The sequence below is a fragment of the Monodon monoceros genome, unplaced genomic scaffold, assembly GCF_005190385.1.
Source record: "Monodon monoceros isolate NGI ecotype Baffin Bay Population unplaced genomic scaffold, NGI_Narwhal_1 Super_Scaffold_3, whole genome shotgun sequence".
NCBI lineage: Eukaryota > Metazoa > Chordata > Mammalia > Artiodactyla > Monodontidae > Monodon > Monodon monoceros.
In genome coordinates, this window is record NW_021703780.1 from 56,018,606 (window position 1) to 56,036,007 (window position 17,402).

At 44.8% G+C, this 17,402-nt stretch overlaps 1 protein-coding gene across 2 annotated transcripts; it reads right to left on the minus strand.

Moving 5' to 3' along the window:
• Positions 1-4,795: 4,795 nt before the first annotated feature.
• Positions 4,796-16,827, minus strand: ZNF35 (zinc finger protein 35). 2 transcript variants are annotated; one of them, XM_029242070.1, is made up of 4 exons: positions 16,776-16,827; positions 14,484-14,799; positions 13,332-13,476; positions 4,796-11,009 (listed from the first exon to the last, which is right to left on the minus strand). In XM_029242070.1, the coding sequence occupies exons 2-4, from the start codon at positions 14,673-14,675 to the stop codon at positions 9,757-9,759; spliced, it is 1,590 nt and encodes a 529-aa protein (XP_029097903.1). In that variant the 5' UTR covers positions 14,676-14,799; positions 16,776-16,827; the 3' UTR covers positions 4,796-9,756. The 2 variants fall into 2 exon arrangements, with proteins under 2 accessions (XP_029097903.1, XP_029097905.1); XM_029242072.1 differs by having other exon boundaries at positions 14,484-14,802; positions 16,776-16,808.
• Between the last annotated feature and the right edge of the window lie 575 nt (positions 16,828-17,402).

Below are 17,402 nucleotides of genomic sequence, written 5' to 3' on the forward strand. Positions count from 1 at the left end.
GCACGCCTCCTTCGTGTCCACCAGCCCGAGGCCAGCGAAACAAGCTCAGCAGGACCGGTATCCCAGGGTCTCGGAGGAACCCGCCCTTGAGCTGGTATGAGCCCCTCCTCTTCCAACGCCCTGCCCCTCGCCCTCCCAACCCTGTCCGACCCCTTTCCCCGCCCCGGCACTCTCTCCTCCACGTCTCTGCTCTTGCTCATTCCCACCGCATATTCTCCCCGCGCGGGCCCCGGCCCCACGCCCACTGCCCCCACTCCCCACCCCCGTGGCAACCTTCCACCTCCCCTTAAGCTGACCTCAGGCTGCAGCCCCTCCTTCGCTTTCACAATACACACCCCGCCCCACCCCCCAGCGCCGGACTGCAGCCGCGTCCTCTCTCTCCCTCGCCCAGGACTGCGGAACCCGCCCTCTCCTCCATCCCCAGCAAGCCTGGCCCACCCCGCCCCTTCCGGCTATCCCTTCTTTCTCCGGCAGCTGCCCCTCCCCTGGGCCTCCACTCCCGGCTCATACGGGCGCGAGCCTGTCACTCCCAGACCGCGGACCCTCGGCGACCTGAGAACGGCCCAGGGAAACGGCCGGGGTGGGAGCACTCGGCTGCCGGCTGCTGCACCGCAGCTTCAGGAAGCAGGGAGGTGCCTCCGTCTTCGTGGTGCTTACGCTCAGTTCCCCCTGCTGGACTCCGAGGAAAAGGGGAGGGCTGCGGGGCCAGGACCCAACTCGGCCCTTACTACAAAATGGATTTCAAACGGACCTCTCAAAGACTAGGCGACATCACGGGAGAATGTATAATCTTGAAGAGGGCAAGTCTTTGATTTGACATTAAATCCTAAATATCCGAACAGCAAAAACTAAAGTAAAAGGACTAACTGTAAACTGGGGAAAATGTTTGCAACACATCTAGCAGATGAAAAGAGTAACTTCTTTACTACAGAATTGGTAGAAATAAATTCCTAAGAGGATCAACAACCAACAGAAAAACTTGTTAAGAACATGAACAAGCAATTCACACAAAAAAGAAATACACCTGGCTTTTAAACACAAGACATGATATTCAGTTTCACTCATAATTGAATGCAAATGAAAACATGAGAGCATTTTTCATTTATCAGATCAGAAAAGACAAACAATAGTTCTATAGAGGAGTCAGGGAAGTGAGCATTTTCCTACACATACTGTACTGGGAACTGCATTTGCAATTTCTATCAAAACATCAAAAGTACCTACCCTTTATCAATATATCCTGCAGACAAAGTCGTGCACATACCAAGGACAGTGTGCCGGAATATTCAGCATGGCATTGTTTGCAAAAGCAAAAGATAGAAAAGAACCTACATGGCCACCAATAGGACCCTTGCTCATGAATCATGGTACATCCATACAACAGACTATCACACGGCAGTGAAAAAAAGAATGAGGTAGATCTTACAGGGTAACACTGAACTGTCTCCAAGACACACTAAGCTTAGTGAATCCTAAGCTCGTGTGTGTGTGTGTGTGTGTGTGTGTGTGTTTAAGGGAGAATACAAAAGACTGTAAATGCATGTCTGGAAGGATCCCCAAGAAATTGACAACGGTTATCTCTGGGGTGCTCCTACCTAGGGTACTCTGGACTGGGAGGGAGATGACTTTTTCATTGTCTGCTCTTGTACCACTGAACTTTTCACCCCAGGCAAGCCCTGTTCTTCCAATTAAACAAAGCACTTTTAGATGAGGAGAGGGGTTCGTGGAGGCGCACTGAGAAAGTAGCTTGGGAAAAGGGAGAACGGGCTTTGGCCTCAGTTATTCTAATCCTCTGACTACTGACTTTGAAAATGGAGGTGAGAGAACTTCCCTCCTCAGGTGAGGTCAGAATGAGATAAGAAACATTTGGCATTTAGCACAGTGCCTAGCACACAGGAACCCCTCAACTAACAGAGCAGTTACAACCTTGCTATTGGCCCAGCAGGGGGACCTGGGTAGCCAAGTAGCCTGCTAGGACTTGGGTTTCCTCCTTCTACCCATGGCGACACAGGGCAGCCCCACAAAGAAACCAGGACCTCTCGGGCCTGGGTCAGGCCCCATCTGTCACAGGTCATGTCGTACAGGGTGTGGAGGGCTGGATTTCTGGCTTGGGAATTTGCTGCTTGATCTTCCATGCCCCAAAGGCAGCCTGCTCATCCCCTCTGTCCCTTCTCCTCTGGCCCCCGGTGCTGCTTGGGTCAGAATCTCAGGGTCTCTCTCGGACTCTGACAAAAGGTGTCTATATGGTCTCCCGGATCCTTTCTCCCCTCACCAGCCCAGCCTCCACAGTCCAGCCACAACTGCATGTCACAAACATTGGGGTTACATATATGCCCCAGCTGAATCCCTTCGCCTGGCATTAGGTCCTTGGTAACTGGCCACCTTATTTCCCCAGACCCTTATTCTGCTGTTCCCTACGACCCATTCCATACCCCACAAGGATGCCTTACCACTCCAAACAAGCCATGATCTTTTTATTAATTTTTCCCTTCTGATCATAAAAGTAATTCAGGTTCATTGTAGAAAACGTGGACAATGCAGGAAAATTCAACTGCTGTTAATACCTGATGCACTTATTTCCTTCCAATCTTTTCTATACATGTACATTTAAGGAAACTGCGCTGTCTGTACACACCACTGAATTTTATACTTTGCTTTTTTTATTTAATATTATTGTGAACGTTTTATCATATCACTAAATACTCTTTAAATTATGATTTTTAGTGGTTGCATAATATTCCATCACAGTGTAATTTAATCATTCCACTGTTATTAGTCACTTGGGTTGTTTCCATTTTTGTAAAATATGGACATTGATAAGTATATATACCATTGTCAAAATATTCATTTTTAGGATAGCTTTCTAAAAGTGGTACTACTGTATCAAAGGATATCAACATTCTTTTTTAAATCGTTCAGCTTCCCCTAAAACAATGATGTATTAAAATGGTTTAAAATATATAAATAACAATGATGGGACAAGGGGAACAAATTTCTGGAAAATGGAAAATGGATGAAATGGTAACTGAGAAAGTTGGGTGGAGTGAGTGACAGCTTGAAACACTTGTTGAGGGCAATATAGTGGAAGGATGCAGCTGAAGTACCTGACAAACCCCAGCTGACTTGGGACTTGGAAACCCCAGGTGCAACAAAGGGTGAGAGGGAGAAGTGGAGCTAAAAATAAGGGCATTAACTGAAGGTATGTAATAACATTTGATCCCCCTCTCTCCCACTCTAGAGAAGCACTTACATCATCCAAACCCCAGACAAAAACATCAGAGGATTTTTTGCTAAGAAAATGTAAGCACCCCAGCCAAAAGATCTCTGCATTCTGGCATTTAGAGGTCACCAGGGAAACAGCTTGCTCATTACCAACCACTCTAGAGGGAAGCCTTTTACTGAGCCAATCCCACTACCCACCTTCCCACCACACAGATATATCCATGTATTTGTGTGTGTGTGTATCACTAAGAATCACAACATATTTGAGGAAAGTCTCCAAAGACAGTCAACAAAATAAAGAGAAAAAAGGACCCAGAGCAGGCGAACGAAGATGGTGAGACAATTCATGTGACAGAAGAGACTTTTCGGAAAATCCTTGTAATTACAATACTCAGATTTGAGAGGTATCTCTAAAATGAGAAAAGTACACTACAAAAAAGGAACAAACTGAAAACAAGACTCTTAGAAATTAACTACTGCCAAAAATAAAAAAATTCACTAGAAAGGTTGAAAAATAATCAAGGTACTCTCCCAGAAAATGGCACAAGGAAATGGAGATACTAGAGAAAGTAGTTGACGATCAATCCAGAAGGTCCAACATTTGACTGACAGGAATTCCAGAAAGAGTGAAAATAGAAAAAAAAATATGGAAACGGAGAACTGTCACATAAATAACATGAGAAAATTTCCAAGAGTAGTAGTACCTGAGTCGCTAGATTGAAAAATCTCAGAGTACGTTAGGGAATTGAGTACATCAAGGATAAACAGGAGACTTTAAAAGCTTGAAAGGGGTGGGGAAACAGATCACAAAAATGTAAATTCTATTTATTGTCAGAGAAATAAGAATCAGACTGGAATCAGGCATCTCATTAGCAACATTGGATGTTATAAGTCAGGGAAGCAATGCCTACAAACTTTGGGGGAAATTTTTCAATCTAGAATTCCAGAGTCAAACTACCAATCAACTGTGAGGGCAGAGACAGTTGTTTTAGATATATAAGCACCCAACAATTTTGCCTTCCACATACTCTTTCTTGGCAAGTGACTTGACATGCTGCAGTGAAATGAGTATGTAAACGAAGAAAGGAAGAATGTGGATTTTAGGATGCAATGGAGCCCAGTGTAACAACTGGACAGTAGGCAGAGAGAACATAAAGGAGAGGGACTTTCCCGGCGGTCCAGTGGTTAAGACTCCGTGCTTCCACTGCAGGGGGTGTGGGTTCGATCCCTGGTTGGGGAACTAAGATTCCACATCCCACTTGCTGCAGGGCATGGCCAAAAAAAAGGTTAAAAAAAAAAAAAGAACATGAAGGACAGACTAGAGCAGAAGGCTGGAGGTCTCTGGAAGGGATATATACAGGAGAAAGGGGGACTCAGAAGAGTGTCTAATTGGACAGAGAATTTGAAAATAACTGAGGATATGTTAAAAGCAACCAGTACAAGGGAAAAAGAAAGACAACCAGAAACTTCGGTAAAAATTAAATGCTGCTCCAAAAAGGAAATATAATCACAATAAACTACTTAGGTCTGCAGTGAACAACATTTACACAGTCATAATAACATTCATGCTGTTTATTTCAATTTTCAGAACAAATCAATAAACAAAGCATAAAAGACTATGGTTTCAGAACAGAATTCAAGAATTATCAGACTTGACATTGTCAGAGGCAGAGAGGTGGACAAGGGGAGGAGACAGAAGCAGGGTGCATCCCCCATTCTACAAAATGGAGAATTGAGATACTGTTTACAGTTAATACAATAAAACTAAATTTGTAGTTACAATAAATAATTTATTTTTCCTGATTATAAAATTTTTGTTCCTTATAAAAAATATGGAAATTACTTTAAAAAAACACTTTTAATCACCCATAATTCCATTATCCCTAGGACCTGGGTTTGAGCCCAGGCTCTGCAATTTACCATTTGTATGGCTCTGAACAAGTCAACCATTTATAACATTTTCTTATATTTCCTTCATGTTTATCTATATACTTTCTCATAGTATACAGTGTACATAACATTATGTGAGAACTGTACTATATACACAATTTCGAATCCAGACTTTTTTCACTTTAAAGCATAAAGTAAAACTCTGGATACAAATATCATGCTCTTCGATACTTCTAAATATACTTCTTGGCCATAGGGCAGTCAGAGGTTTCCCAGAGATGGGCCTGAGCCAAATCTTAAAAGAAACCAAATGTTAGGCAAAGCAGACAGGGGCTGTGGGGTGTGGTGGTGAGGTATCACAGGCACCGAGGACAGTGTGAGCAAAGGCACGAGAAGAGCAAGCACGTGCCTCCAGGCTGCAGTAAAGGTGCGCGTGAAGTGAAGCGATGAGGCTGGGAAGAGCTCAGTAAATCATGTTGAGGGATCCAGACATCTTTCCCATGAGAGACATGAAAAGGGGGTATGGTAGGCCTTGTTTGCTTTGGCAACCCAGGACCTAGCACCATGTTTGCCACAAAGAGAGTGCATAATAAATATTTTTGTAATCAACGCACGATACATCGGAAGCCAGAAATGCCTCCTGGGTTTCCAGTCTGGGTGCTGGATAATGCCATTTGCTGAGGGAGGGAAGCCAGGAGAAGCAAGACTGAAAAGGTTATGTATCTGGGCAACATCCTCAGAGATTCCGTAATCTGACCTCATTTTTTAAAAAGCCACCATTTTGTAGCATGTGAGGGCAATTATGTAGTGCATCCCCAGGTGTGACTTGAGGCCCTGGAGGCTCCACGGATTGGCCTCGGGGAATTTATATGCCTCCACAAATAAGCACAGAACTGAGAGTGCAATCCGAGTTTCTCCTGAAGAGGGTCCACAACCTCCATCAGATTCTCAAAGGGGCTGTGACCCCAGAAAGGTTAGGCACACAACGGGAGAAGTGACAGAAGCGGGAGAGGGATGACCACCTAGGGGAGGGAGGGGATCTAGAGCATAGAAAAAGGACTAGCTTCCTGAGCCTGGAGGAATTCACAGCCAATTATGTTTGAGAGGGGTGTGTGTGTACGCATGCTGATGAAGAATCTCTCCCCACCGAGCCTCCAAAGCACCTATACGTGATTTCACTTTCTCAGCCCTGTGCTCCACGTAACATACATCTGTTGGTCTCATTTGAGGGTAAAAACAGACTTCTTGGCTCTACCCTTAATGTTCATCACTAGGTCTGACTCTGAGATCTATAAAACTGATAGCTCTTGGCAACTTAAGAAAATGGGGCTTCAGAGTTCCCATCTACTTCTGGCAAGACCAGCCCAGAAAGAAGGGAGATGACCCCAAGGAAAAGGAAAACCTAAGCCAAATCTGACAACAAAGGGTAGTCACTCCTCTCCTATCAGAAACCCTGTAGAAAAAAGTGGGAGGTAATTTATTTTGAGGGCTGGAATTTAATTGGGAGGGAAAGTTTTTATGAGTTGGGGAAGGAACTGATCTGTCTAGTAACCTACTAGGCTCACAGGATTTGTGTAGGATCGGGGGTCCTGAACCTGGGTGCAGATTGGTGAAAACCCAGACCTGGAGATGAAATATAAGCAAAAATGTAAAAAGTCATTCTGTTGAATGAGGAACAGAAAAGCATGTTACGTAGAACTTGGTTTGCTCATATAAATAAAATGTTTGGTATATTCACTTAAAATACAAATACAGGAAGTTAGGTCACAGAGTCCCAGCAGCCAAGGGTTGTCAGAGGCACGGAAGGCAATGTAGTTACTGTCCTGTTTTGCTGAAACAGAACAATGCGCATCCAGATCCTTATATTGGAGTTCCCCTCCACCTTTGATCACACACATTTGTGACCTGCAGGTTTTACTTGTCTGTAGTGGCTCATTCCCCTTCTAAGTTTTAAAAAATACTGAGGCCTAAAATGGAAAAAATTTCACGTGTCCTAGATGATTCTAACATGCAGCCAAGGTTAAAAACCACTGCTGTAAAACGGTGGGTCAGTGATTCCCAAACCTGGCTTTATATCACAATCACCTGGATAGCTCTTCTGAGCTCCCTATGAATAGAAATCTCTAGCCAGGAGATCACAATCAGTCATGACTGAGTATTCATTTACGAGGATAAATATACAACATGTGGCTCAAACAGTTTAACCATCTTAATGGTCACAAATCCCAGCTGATACCTTTCAGGAAAGCACATTTTTGGCCTCTTGGTGGGTCAGGGTCACTGATCTACCCCAAATCTTCAGACCTGCTCACCCTCTCTAAGCCTCCTGATCATGCAGGGGGAAAAACCTAACTTGTTCCTAATCTCAGCAGAGACATGTGGTGTTACCTTTGGGTCTTTCCACTCCCAGACAGGGGACAGAAAGAGTCACTACCAGGGTGTGTGAAACATGAGCATTTTTTTTTTTTGGTGGTACGCGGGCCTCTCACTGTTGTGGCCTCTCCCGTTACGGAGCACAGGCTCCGGACACGCAGGCTCAGCGGCCATGGCTCACGGGGCCCAGCTGCTCCGCAGCATGTGGGATCCTCCTGGACCGGGGCACGAACCCGTGTCCCCTGCATCGGCAGGCGGACTCCCAACCACTGCACCACCAGGGAAGCCCCGCATGAGCATTTCTGATTCTTACTTTTGAACTGTATTGAGTTTTTGTATTTGTGTCTATATGATTTAGAATGAAACTGGGAGAAGTTGTCACACATGCTTTGATGAAAGACTGTGGTTAAAGGGGGAAAAAAAGAAGTTAATAAGCTTTCTTGTGTATGCCTTCTGTATGTGAAAGTGCTCTGTAAACTACAAAACGCTATGCTAACTAATATTTAGTCTTGTAGAAATGACACAATAAATGCGTGGACTTATGCACGAGAGGTGCCCCCAACTGCTTTCACCAGGTATAGCATTTATGATAAACACTCTTGCTTGCTGAGAGCGGGAGTGGAGACAGACCCAGAAATTAGGAGACTCAAACCCCAGCCTTAGATTTGCTGCTTGCTGGGCACACTGCCTAAGGCAAACCCCCAAATCTGTCACCTCAGCTTCCTCACCTATATATATATACCTTTTCTATATACCCTTTTCTCAGGCTTTCCCACAGATCTGGGTGGGGTTACAGGTGGTGAGACATGGGATAAACACAGAAGAACAGAGGAAACCTGGATTTAGGACCTGGGCCTGAATACAGGCTGTCACTTGTTACTTGGTCTTGTGTTAAATGACCTCTCTCAGGTAAAGGGGGCAAACACCTCTTTCAGCGTTACAAGGATTAAGGTAATGATCTATCTGAAAGTATGAGGTAAGTGCCGGGTATCATGACTCTACACATGAAGGTACACAGACAAAGAATCAAGTTCTATATAAATACAAGGCAATATTATTCCATAACTCTACCTATTGCATAGTTGTAGAAATTGTTTTTCGGGAGTAAAGGCTCAATGGTAACAAAGGTATCTTACCTTAGCCAGTTTCTTCATCCTTCTAAAAGTTTGCATATTCCAATACCTTTGAACTACTAAAAAAAACAAATGAAGACCTTAGGAATCCCACTCTGCTTCCTCCCTCTCTTTTCATTTCCCTCTTGGCTCCTCTCAGAAGGGCTCCATTATTTCTTCTAAAGACCATCCAGAAAGTGACAATGACACCCAACTGAGCCCCCTGCTTGGGCCTGAGCAGAATGAGAGCAGAGACAAAGCGGGCATACCTCCAGGGAAGCTTTATTCTCTGATGCCTCTATCTGGGAAGGGGGCTGCTAGCAGCGTCTCACTCAAACGGAATGCAATGGCAACTGGGGTTAAGTTATGGGAAGAGCTGTTGACCTTAGCAAAGGGACACAGCCCAGCAGCGTCTGTGGCTGTCTCCATCAGTCCTCAATTGCTTGGCCATGCAGGCTGGGAAACGGTCAGAAGAGACTCTCGTCAGAGGTCCCCAGAGCTTTACCACACCAACGTTCATGAGGTACAGGTGATGAGGGCAACGAATGTTTCCTACTTCCATCCATGTTAGGAGCAGTAGATGGTTAGTAGGGTGTTTCAGTTTTTGTTTGTTTTTTTAATTACCTAGGGAATGGAAAACCTATAAATGTTCATAGGTGAGTTGCTGGTGAACTGCTACCCCAAGTGGTTTCCTTAATGAGTCGCTGCTTAACCCAAAATATTAGAATACAAGGTTCAATCCTCCGGAATTCCATCAGGCAGACCTCCACCAGTAACCTGCCCATTGCCCAAGAAATTACCAGAGTGTTCAAAAACAAAGTTAAGTGAAAAATGCCTTTCCCCCAAAGGGATCTTTATCACTGAGCTCTGTATGATCCATTTCTAAGAAAGCCACATTCCACTTCAGACACCATGACCACTTGGGGCACCAAGTGAAAAACAAAATCCTTGCCTTGAGGCCTTCATTTTCATTTTCTTTAAATTAGCCTCTGAAATGCCCCTCTTGTGTTTCGCACTGCACTCCTGAAAACTATTACTTTTAAGGACAGAGCAGGCCTCTTTTCACCAAGGAGGAGAAAACAGCCAAGAGGTGTCTGACTTGGGGGCGGAGGGCAGGGGCAGAGGTTCTGACTGGCGCCTGGAGGTCTCCCTCGTCCCTCTATGTGCTCTCAACGAGATGGGTTCTGTGGTGGCGCATGAGGTGTGAGTTGGAGATGAAAGCCGCGCCGCACTTGGCACACTCGTAGGGCTTCTCCCCGGTGTGGGTTCTCTGGTGCACGGTGAGGCTCGACCTCTGCCGGAAGGCCTTGCCACACTCGCTGCACGTGTACGGCTTCTCCCCATTATGGATCCTCTGATGAATCAGCAGGTACGAGCTGCAGGTGAAGGCCTTCCCGCACTCATTACACACATACGGAAGATCCCCGCTGTGAATCCTCTGGTGCACGATAAGGCAAGAGAGTTGACTGAAGGCCTTCCCGCACTCGCTGCAGTCGTAAGGTTTCTCCGCGGTGTGGATTCGCTGGTGCACGATAAGGTGTGAAAAACAACTAAAGGCTTTTCCGCACTCTTTGCACTCGTATGGCTTCTCACCAGTATGGCTTCGCTGATGCACGATAAGATTTGCGCTCTGTGTGAAGGCTTTGCCGCAGTCATTACAGGCAAAGGGCTTCTCTCCGGTGTGGATCCTCTGGTGGACAATGAGGTTTGAACTTCGAGTAAATGTTTTCCCACACTCGTTACATTCATAGCATTTTTCTGTAATGTGGACTTTCTGGTGCCGGGCAAGTTGTGAGCTGTAACTGAAGGCTTTCTCGCATTCACTGCACTTAAAGGTTTTCTCTAAGGAGTGAATTTTTTGATGTACAGTCAGATTTGAACTCTGAGTGAAGGCTTTCCCACACTTTGAACAAACATACGGTTTCTGTCCAGTGTGGATTCGCTGATGCACAACAAGGTTTGCGCTCTGAATGAAGGCCTTCCCACACTCATGACATTCGAAGGGTTTCTCTCCAGTGTGGATTCGCTGATGCACTACAAGGTTTGCACTCTGACTAAAACCTTTCCCACACACGCTACATGTAAAAGGTTTCTGCCCAGGCTGGCTTTTCTGATTTTTAACAGAGCCAGAACCAAGGCTATATCTCTCCTCAGATTTGTGACACTTCTGGTCTTCCTCTTCTTTGAAGTTTTCAGGTATGTGACAGTCCTTCACTGTCACTTGTCTGAAATCTTTCTTTTCCGTCTTTATTCTCTGCCTTTTTAACATGTTCCCTTTTTCACAGCCTTCTCCTAATTCAGGTCCTGGAGGGTCAACTTTCTGGATTCTTCCTGATATTATGAGAGGTTTTTCTGCTTCATCACATATCTCAGTTTTTGGAACCAATAACTGTGGGTTCTTGGTTTCAGGACCTGAAACAGCAAACAGAAAAAATAAATGTCAGGTTTTTTTGGCCTAGAAAAAGAATAGGATAGTCAAGTCATAACGGTCAGGAAGCGTGTGACTTCAGCTGTGAGCTGCAGGTCATGCAGCAACTGCACAGGGGAATCTAATGTCCAAAGACATCCTACTGGCACAGGCCAGGGCAACTCTCCAGCCAGTAAGATGAGTGGGTGGGACAGGGATGTTGTGAGGCACAAACCAATACTGGGCAAGGAGGACAGCCCAGTTTGGTTGCCAGGCTAAGGCCATCACAGTCATTCAGAAAGAAGGGCAATGTCAGAGAAAGGGAATGCCTGAGCACTGGATACAGCAAAGCCCTGAATGCGACAACAACAAAAAACCCTGAAAGCCTAATCTTTTTCTGGTTATTTCTATTACTACTGCTCTGATTTCTCAATCTACTCCACTTTTCTCCCTGCAGTTTAAAACTGCTATTACATCTTCTTTTCTTCCTTCTTATCTTACTTTCTCCCTGTTACCTCTTTCCCCTACTGCCTCTCCACCCTTCCTTTCCTGGTTTTTATGTAAAAACATTTTTTGTTTGTGAAATATTCTGAATTTTTCTAGATGTATAAAGGACATAAAAATAAGTTATGCTTAAAAGCTTAAAAACTTGGCTTTAAATGTATAAACTTTAATAAATTCAATATTAATGAATACATACCAAACTCACAAACATTAACTTCAAAATTTCCAAAGTACTTTCATGTATATTATACAATTTTATGATCAAGATGAAACTGTTCTCCTTCACTTGTATGGAAGCTAAAAAAGGGCAAGGCTGTTCTTACTCACTGCTATATCCCTAGCACCTGTCACACTGCCGGCACCCAGGAAGCAGGCCCCCAACGAATCCTTTATTTACTGAATCAATGCACCCCACTTTATAGAATAGGAAATGGACGTCCAGAAGAGAAAGGATTTGCTCAAGGTCAAAGAGTTATCAGAGGTAGGGCAGCAATTACACTCGTGACTCCCTCTCAATTCCTAGAGCTCAGTGAGCTCGCTATTACCTTTTTTTTTTTTTTTAATATTTATTCATTTGGCTGCACCGGGTCTTAGTTGTGGCATGTGGGATCTTCGTTGCAGCGTGCAGGGTCTTTAGTTGCAGTATGCAGATGCTTAGTTGTGGCCTGTGGGATCTAGTTCCCTGACCAGGGTTTGAACCCGGGCCCCCTGCATTGGGAGCTCAGAGTCTTAACCGCTGGACCACCAGGGAAGTCCCTTGCCATTACCTGTTACAACAGAAATGGCTCGCAGAAATATGAGTCCTGGCTAGGAATAGCAGAGAAAGAAAACAGTGGCCATTCCTGGTGGATGGGGGCAGCTGCTGGAGTTAAAACTATAAATGACTGACTGATAAAGCAAGGAAACAGAAAAGAAGTGATACAGAGGGGAACGCTCCAGAGACAATGGAGCAGAAAGCAGAAAGCGGGAAACAGAAGCTGCTGAGAGTTTGGGGAATTAAAGAAGAGACAAGAAAATGAAAGGTGGCAATCCTAGCCTTCCCTACAACACTGGTTTAAGAAACTGACTTGGTTTGCAAATGCCTGAGTAATTGGCTAGGGAGGAGAATAGGTTCAGGATATTCAGGCACAGCCCTATACTCATAGCATATGAGTACCAGAGGGGCCTTGGCAGTCATCCAGGGATTGCTTCCACAACACAGGACTCATGGCTACCACACTGTTGACCCACAGTTACATGTCACTCCTTCACAGGCAAGCTTCCGCTACTGCTAGCCAGATACATCCTGAGTCCCAGCTTAGAGAACCAGGTGATAAGCCAGCCATCAGTAGCCTCCATGAAGACCTAGCTTTAAACCTCATCATGGCTGACGCAAGTGCTTAAAATCCTCTAGAATCTGCACAAAGATCTATGAAAACAGAACACCTCCAGGGCATTTCCTCAAAATATCACCACAAAAGGTGACCCTTCCTACATTAGCCAGCTTCTCTTGCAGGCTCACCAAGCTACAATAAACACGAAGCATACTGAAGAGGACACGTGTCTACACAGGTGAATATGAAACTTGCTGAACAATAAATGTGATTAAAAGGTAAATTTGGAGTTCACCTGTGTTTATCTGGTGTCTTGAGACTGTGTGCAAAATAAGCCATTTCCTGTGACAAATGCATAGGCATCTTTCAGTATTCCTCTGTCCAGCTGTCCCTGACACTTTCAACACCTCAACACTCTCTGTTGCTGAGGTTAGGAGACGAGACCACCAGTCTCTGAAAAGATTATGAGAAACCTCAATGGTCAGATTCTGAATTGAGGTTGAACCTCACCTAGACAGGTCATGCTCCCATGAGTCTCCAGTAGCTCCCTCTTGGCCAGAGTCTCTGGTAATGAGGAGCTGCCGGGGGTTGATGCAGCAGACGCCTCCTGTGTTGGTTTCAGGACGACAGCCATGTCCCAGAACACGTTCTGACCCTAGAAACAAGCAGGCACAGGTGGGTTTATGAGGAGACTGTCACTGGGAGATGGTACAATTATAGCTTTGAGGTTGAGAACATAAGCACCCGTTCTTGGAGACCGTAAAATAAAAAATTTTAAAAAAGAAAGAAAAATACCAAACATTTAAAGATAAAGAAAGGAAAAGGAAGCCAGAGTCTTCCCTAATTCCCAAGGTGGGGTGGGCAGAGAAGCAAGCCTGTTACCTTCCTCCTGATCATTTTGATTTCATCTCATTGTCCACTTCAGCACCCAAACCTAACTTGCCAGTAAGAGCACAAGACAAGAGAGCATATGGGGAGATTCTCCAGAGTACACTTTCCCAAAGTCTAAAGATCAAAGAAGCAAGGTTCTAATCATATTATTACAGAGAGGCTTTGGGGAATCTCAGGCCTCATTTGGCTAGTGATAGAAAGGTGTGTGTTTGAAAACATACAGCCTCACAAACTCAAATCGTGGTCTGCAGATCAGCAGAATCACCATCACCTGGGAGCTTGTGAGACCTGCAGAATCTCAGACCACACCCCAGACCTCCTGAATCAGAATCTGCATTTTAACAAGATCCCCTCCCCCACATCCTGGTGATTCCTATGCATATTAAAGTTTGAGAAGTACAGGTTAGAGTTATCAAATCCTGCAGAAATCACCTGAAGAGTTTTTTTTTAAATACAGAGGTCTGGGTCCCATCCCCCAGAGATACTGGTTTAACTGACATGAGGTATGGCATGGGTATCATGATTTGATAAGAAGCTCCCCAGGTAATTGCAAACTGTAGCACAGTTTGAGAAGCACTGGTTTATAAAAAGTACCAAGTGTCACATCAATAGAATAATATAATGTTTCAATTATATTGCAAAAGACTAGAGGCCAGAGCCCTCACCAGACAACAAGACTACAGATGTGGGAGCAGAGGAATAGGGTCCCCTCTGAAATCACTTGAGATCTTTAGCTGTCTCCTTCCTCCTTCCTCCCAGACCATTGTTTACCTTTTCCTCCTGTTCTGATACATCGAGGCCTGTCTGAGGACACTCCCCAGGAGCCCAGACTTTGATGTTTTCAGAATGCACTTGTTGGCTGGATGCCTGACCCACGAAGGTTTCCTCCTCTTCCTCTTCCTTTTTCACTGTCACTGGGCCCCAAGGGGCCAGGGTCATGGCCTCTCTCAATTCTGTAGTCATCCTCTCTGCTCAGCAGGGGAACTCCTACAGCTGGGGGCTGCCCAGCAGAAGTCAAGCCCCATCTAATCTTTAAGTCTCAAAAGCTTCTTCTTGAGTTTCTTCCCGGGGCCAGGATGAGTAATGTCTACTGAGAAATCAGAAAACACTGTTAGCAGTAGAGCAGAGGTTTGCCTGGATGCCACCAAGCCCACAAGCCAATTTCACCAGTGTCTAGGCAGCAGCCACTACCGCTACAGGGTCTGCTCTACTCCTCAAGAGGATGGAAGGAGCTGTAATGTATACAAGCAATTTATCCCCATAATAATCACATTACAAACACCTTTATATAATATTTATTGATTTTCCCTCTGATTATGAAGTTAATATATTTTAATTGTAAAAACTTAAAAAATACAGAAAATGATTAAGAAAAATTACCCCTGGTTCATCTCCAAAGAGATAATCGCTGTTTATTAAAGAATTTAAGATATTTCTTTTAAGGAAAAAACCTCCAACCATACTGACAATTATGACTTAAACTTCTTAACTATGGTTTCTTTTTAAGAAAGGACATTACAATCCAAAGTTTTTCGTTTGCTTGGTTGGTTTTTTTTAATCACCAAGGACAATAGCACGAACAAAAGACTGCAACCTGAACTGTTTGCTTTTTGAACTCAATTTCTATGTTTCACAATAGTCTTAGGTAGATGTTTCAATATAAGTACATATAGCACCACCTCCTTCTACCATGGTACTCTAAGTTAAAGCTACATTATATACTTATCCAGCCCCTATTTATTTATTTTAAAGTATTTGTTTATTTGGTTGTGCCAGGTCTTAGTTGTGGCTCACTGATTCCTTAGTTGTGTCATGAAAACTCTTAGTTGCGGCATGCATGTGGAATCTAATTCCCTGACCAGGGATCGAACCCGGGCCCCCTAACCACTGCGCCACCAGGGAAGTCCCCAGCCCCTATTTATTAGCCACTGCTTTAGTAAAAGAACTTTTGTTTCCAGTTTATTTTCTTAATAATTGTTAAGATTCTTTTCATGCAAATAGTTTTTTTCTGCTGCTGAGTTATTCCTTTACAATAGTGGGATTACTGATTGAAGGATTTTATGAGTGACATATATTGCCAAATTGCTCCCTTTTTTTTTTTCTATTTTATTTTTTAAAATATTTATTTATTTGGCTGCGCCGGGTCTTCATTGCAACATGCACGTCTTTTAGTTGCAGCATGCAGGATCTAGTTCCCTGACCAGGGATCAACCCGGGCCCCTGCATTGGGAGCGAGGAATCTTAACCACTGGACCACCAGGGAAGTTCCCCAAATTGCTTTCTAAAAGGACTGCACCAAATCATACCACCACCAACTTAACAGTACCCCTGTATCATAGCCAAGCCAACAGATTGTTTTTTTGATTTGTGAGTAAAATAACCTTACCATTTTAGTTGATTATGAAGAAACTGAAATTTTCCTATTCCCCTTTAGATGTCTTATTAGGGAAAAACATGCTACATTTCATTAAGTCCCTTTTTGCTGCTACTGAAGTGATCACATACTTTATCCTACATTAACGTACTGGCAACTTATTGTATACACTGCATCGCTTCAATAATGCAATATTTTCAGTCCTGCAACACATCTTAATTCTGGAGAATTATTCTTTCCATGACTAGCTGAATTCTACCAGGGAGGAAGGCCCTTAACACTCGTTTCACCTATCTATACGCAAGATTGCCTACTTTGAGTATTGTCATCAGACTGCTGATCAAACTCTAATCGGCCTCCAGCCCTAGACAGCAAAGTCTCCTAACAAGGGTTTCCTTTCAATGTCCTTTCCCTAGCTCCAAACGTGGCAACGCATCTCCTCCTTCTCCAGGCCCCACGCAGCCCTGTTGTGGGGTCGACCCTGGCCCCTTGGGCGGTCCGTGTCCAACCTCCCGCGGGCTAGGCCCCCATAAGTAGGCGAGAGCCGAGTTTCCGAGGTGGCGGGGCGCGGAGCCGCCTCCGGACAGACAGGGCTGGGATCCCCGAGGGGAGGACGAGGCTAGCGGACCCTGCGATGGCCCCTCCCTCACCACCGACGTTCGCGCCCAGGCCACGCCAACCCCGCTCACCACGCGCGGAGAAGAAGCCCGGCCGGAGCTCGCGGGCTCTGGAGCAGAAGGCAAGCGGCCGCGACCCCTGCGCCTACCGGCGCGAGAACAATGAGCGGACAGGAAGTGCCTGGGGATGGGCTTCCGGCTCCCCAAGTCGCCAGGCCAGCCTCTCTAGGAATCTCGGAGGTGCTGTCTTCTCGTTGGGTGTCCAATATCGCTACCGACCAGTGATGGGGGCAAAAGCGATTAGAGGAAGAGTGCAGGTGGATTGGGGAATTGAGCCTCAGAGCGTGGGGCATCCCTAGGTCGGGTAAGGCCACTTAACCGAGGCGCGCACCCGACAGCCTGAAACTACAAAGCATCCATCTGTGGAAGACCCTGATAATTTTGCCCTAAATGTTCTGGAAATATCAAACAGTACAGAGAATGGTACAACGAATGCCTGTATCCTCCTTCTGTACTCAACAATTAACACTTGCTATGTTTACCTTACCTCTCTATATACTGAAGACATTTTTTTAAGTTGTAATCATCAAAACACTTCATCCCAAATACTTCGATATGCATCCTTCAGTAATAAGAATAATCTCCAAACTAACAATACCATCATTACAGGTAGGAAAATTAACAATAATTCCGTGAAAC

What these genes read in the sequence shown, in the direction of transcription:
- ZNF35 (XM_029242070.1), bottom strand. Translation starts at nt 14,675, where the DNA reads ATGACTACAGAATTGAGAGAGGCCATGACCCTGGCCCCTTGGGGCCCA. An exon ending in TATCAGAACAGGAGGAAAAG is followed by an intron (nt 13,477 to 14,483) that starts GTAAACAATGGT and finishes GCTTGTTTCTAG; the next exon opens with GGTCAGAACGTGTTCTGGGA. An exon ending in TGGGAGCATGACCTGTCTAG is followed by an intron (nt 11,010 to 13,331) that starts GTGAGGTTCAAC and finishes TTGCTGTTTCAG; the next exon opens with GTCCTGAAACCAAGAACCCA.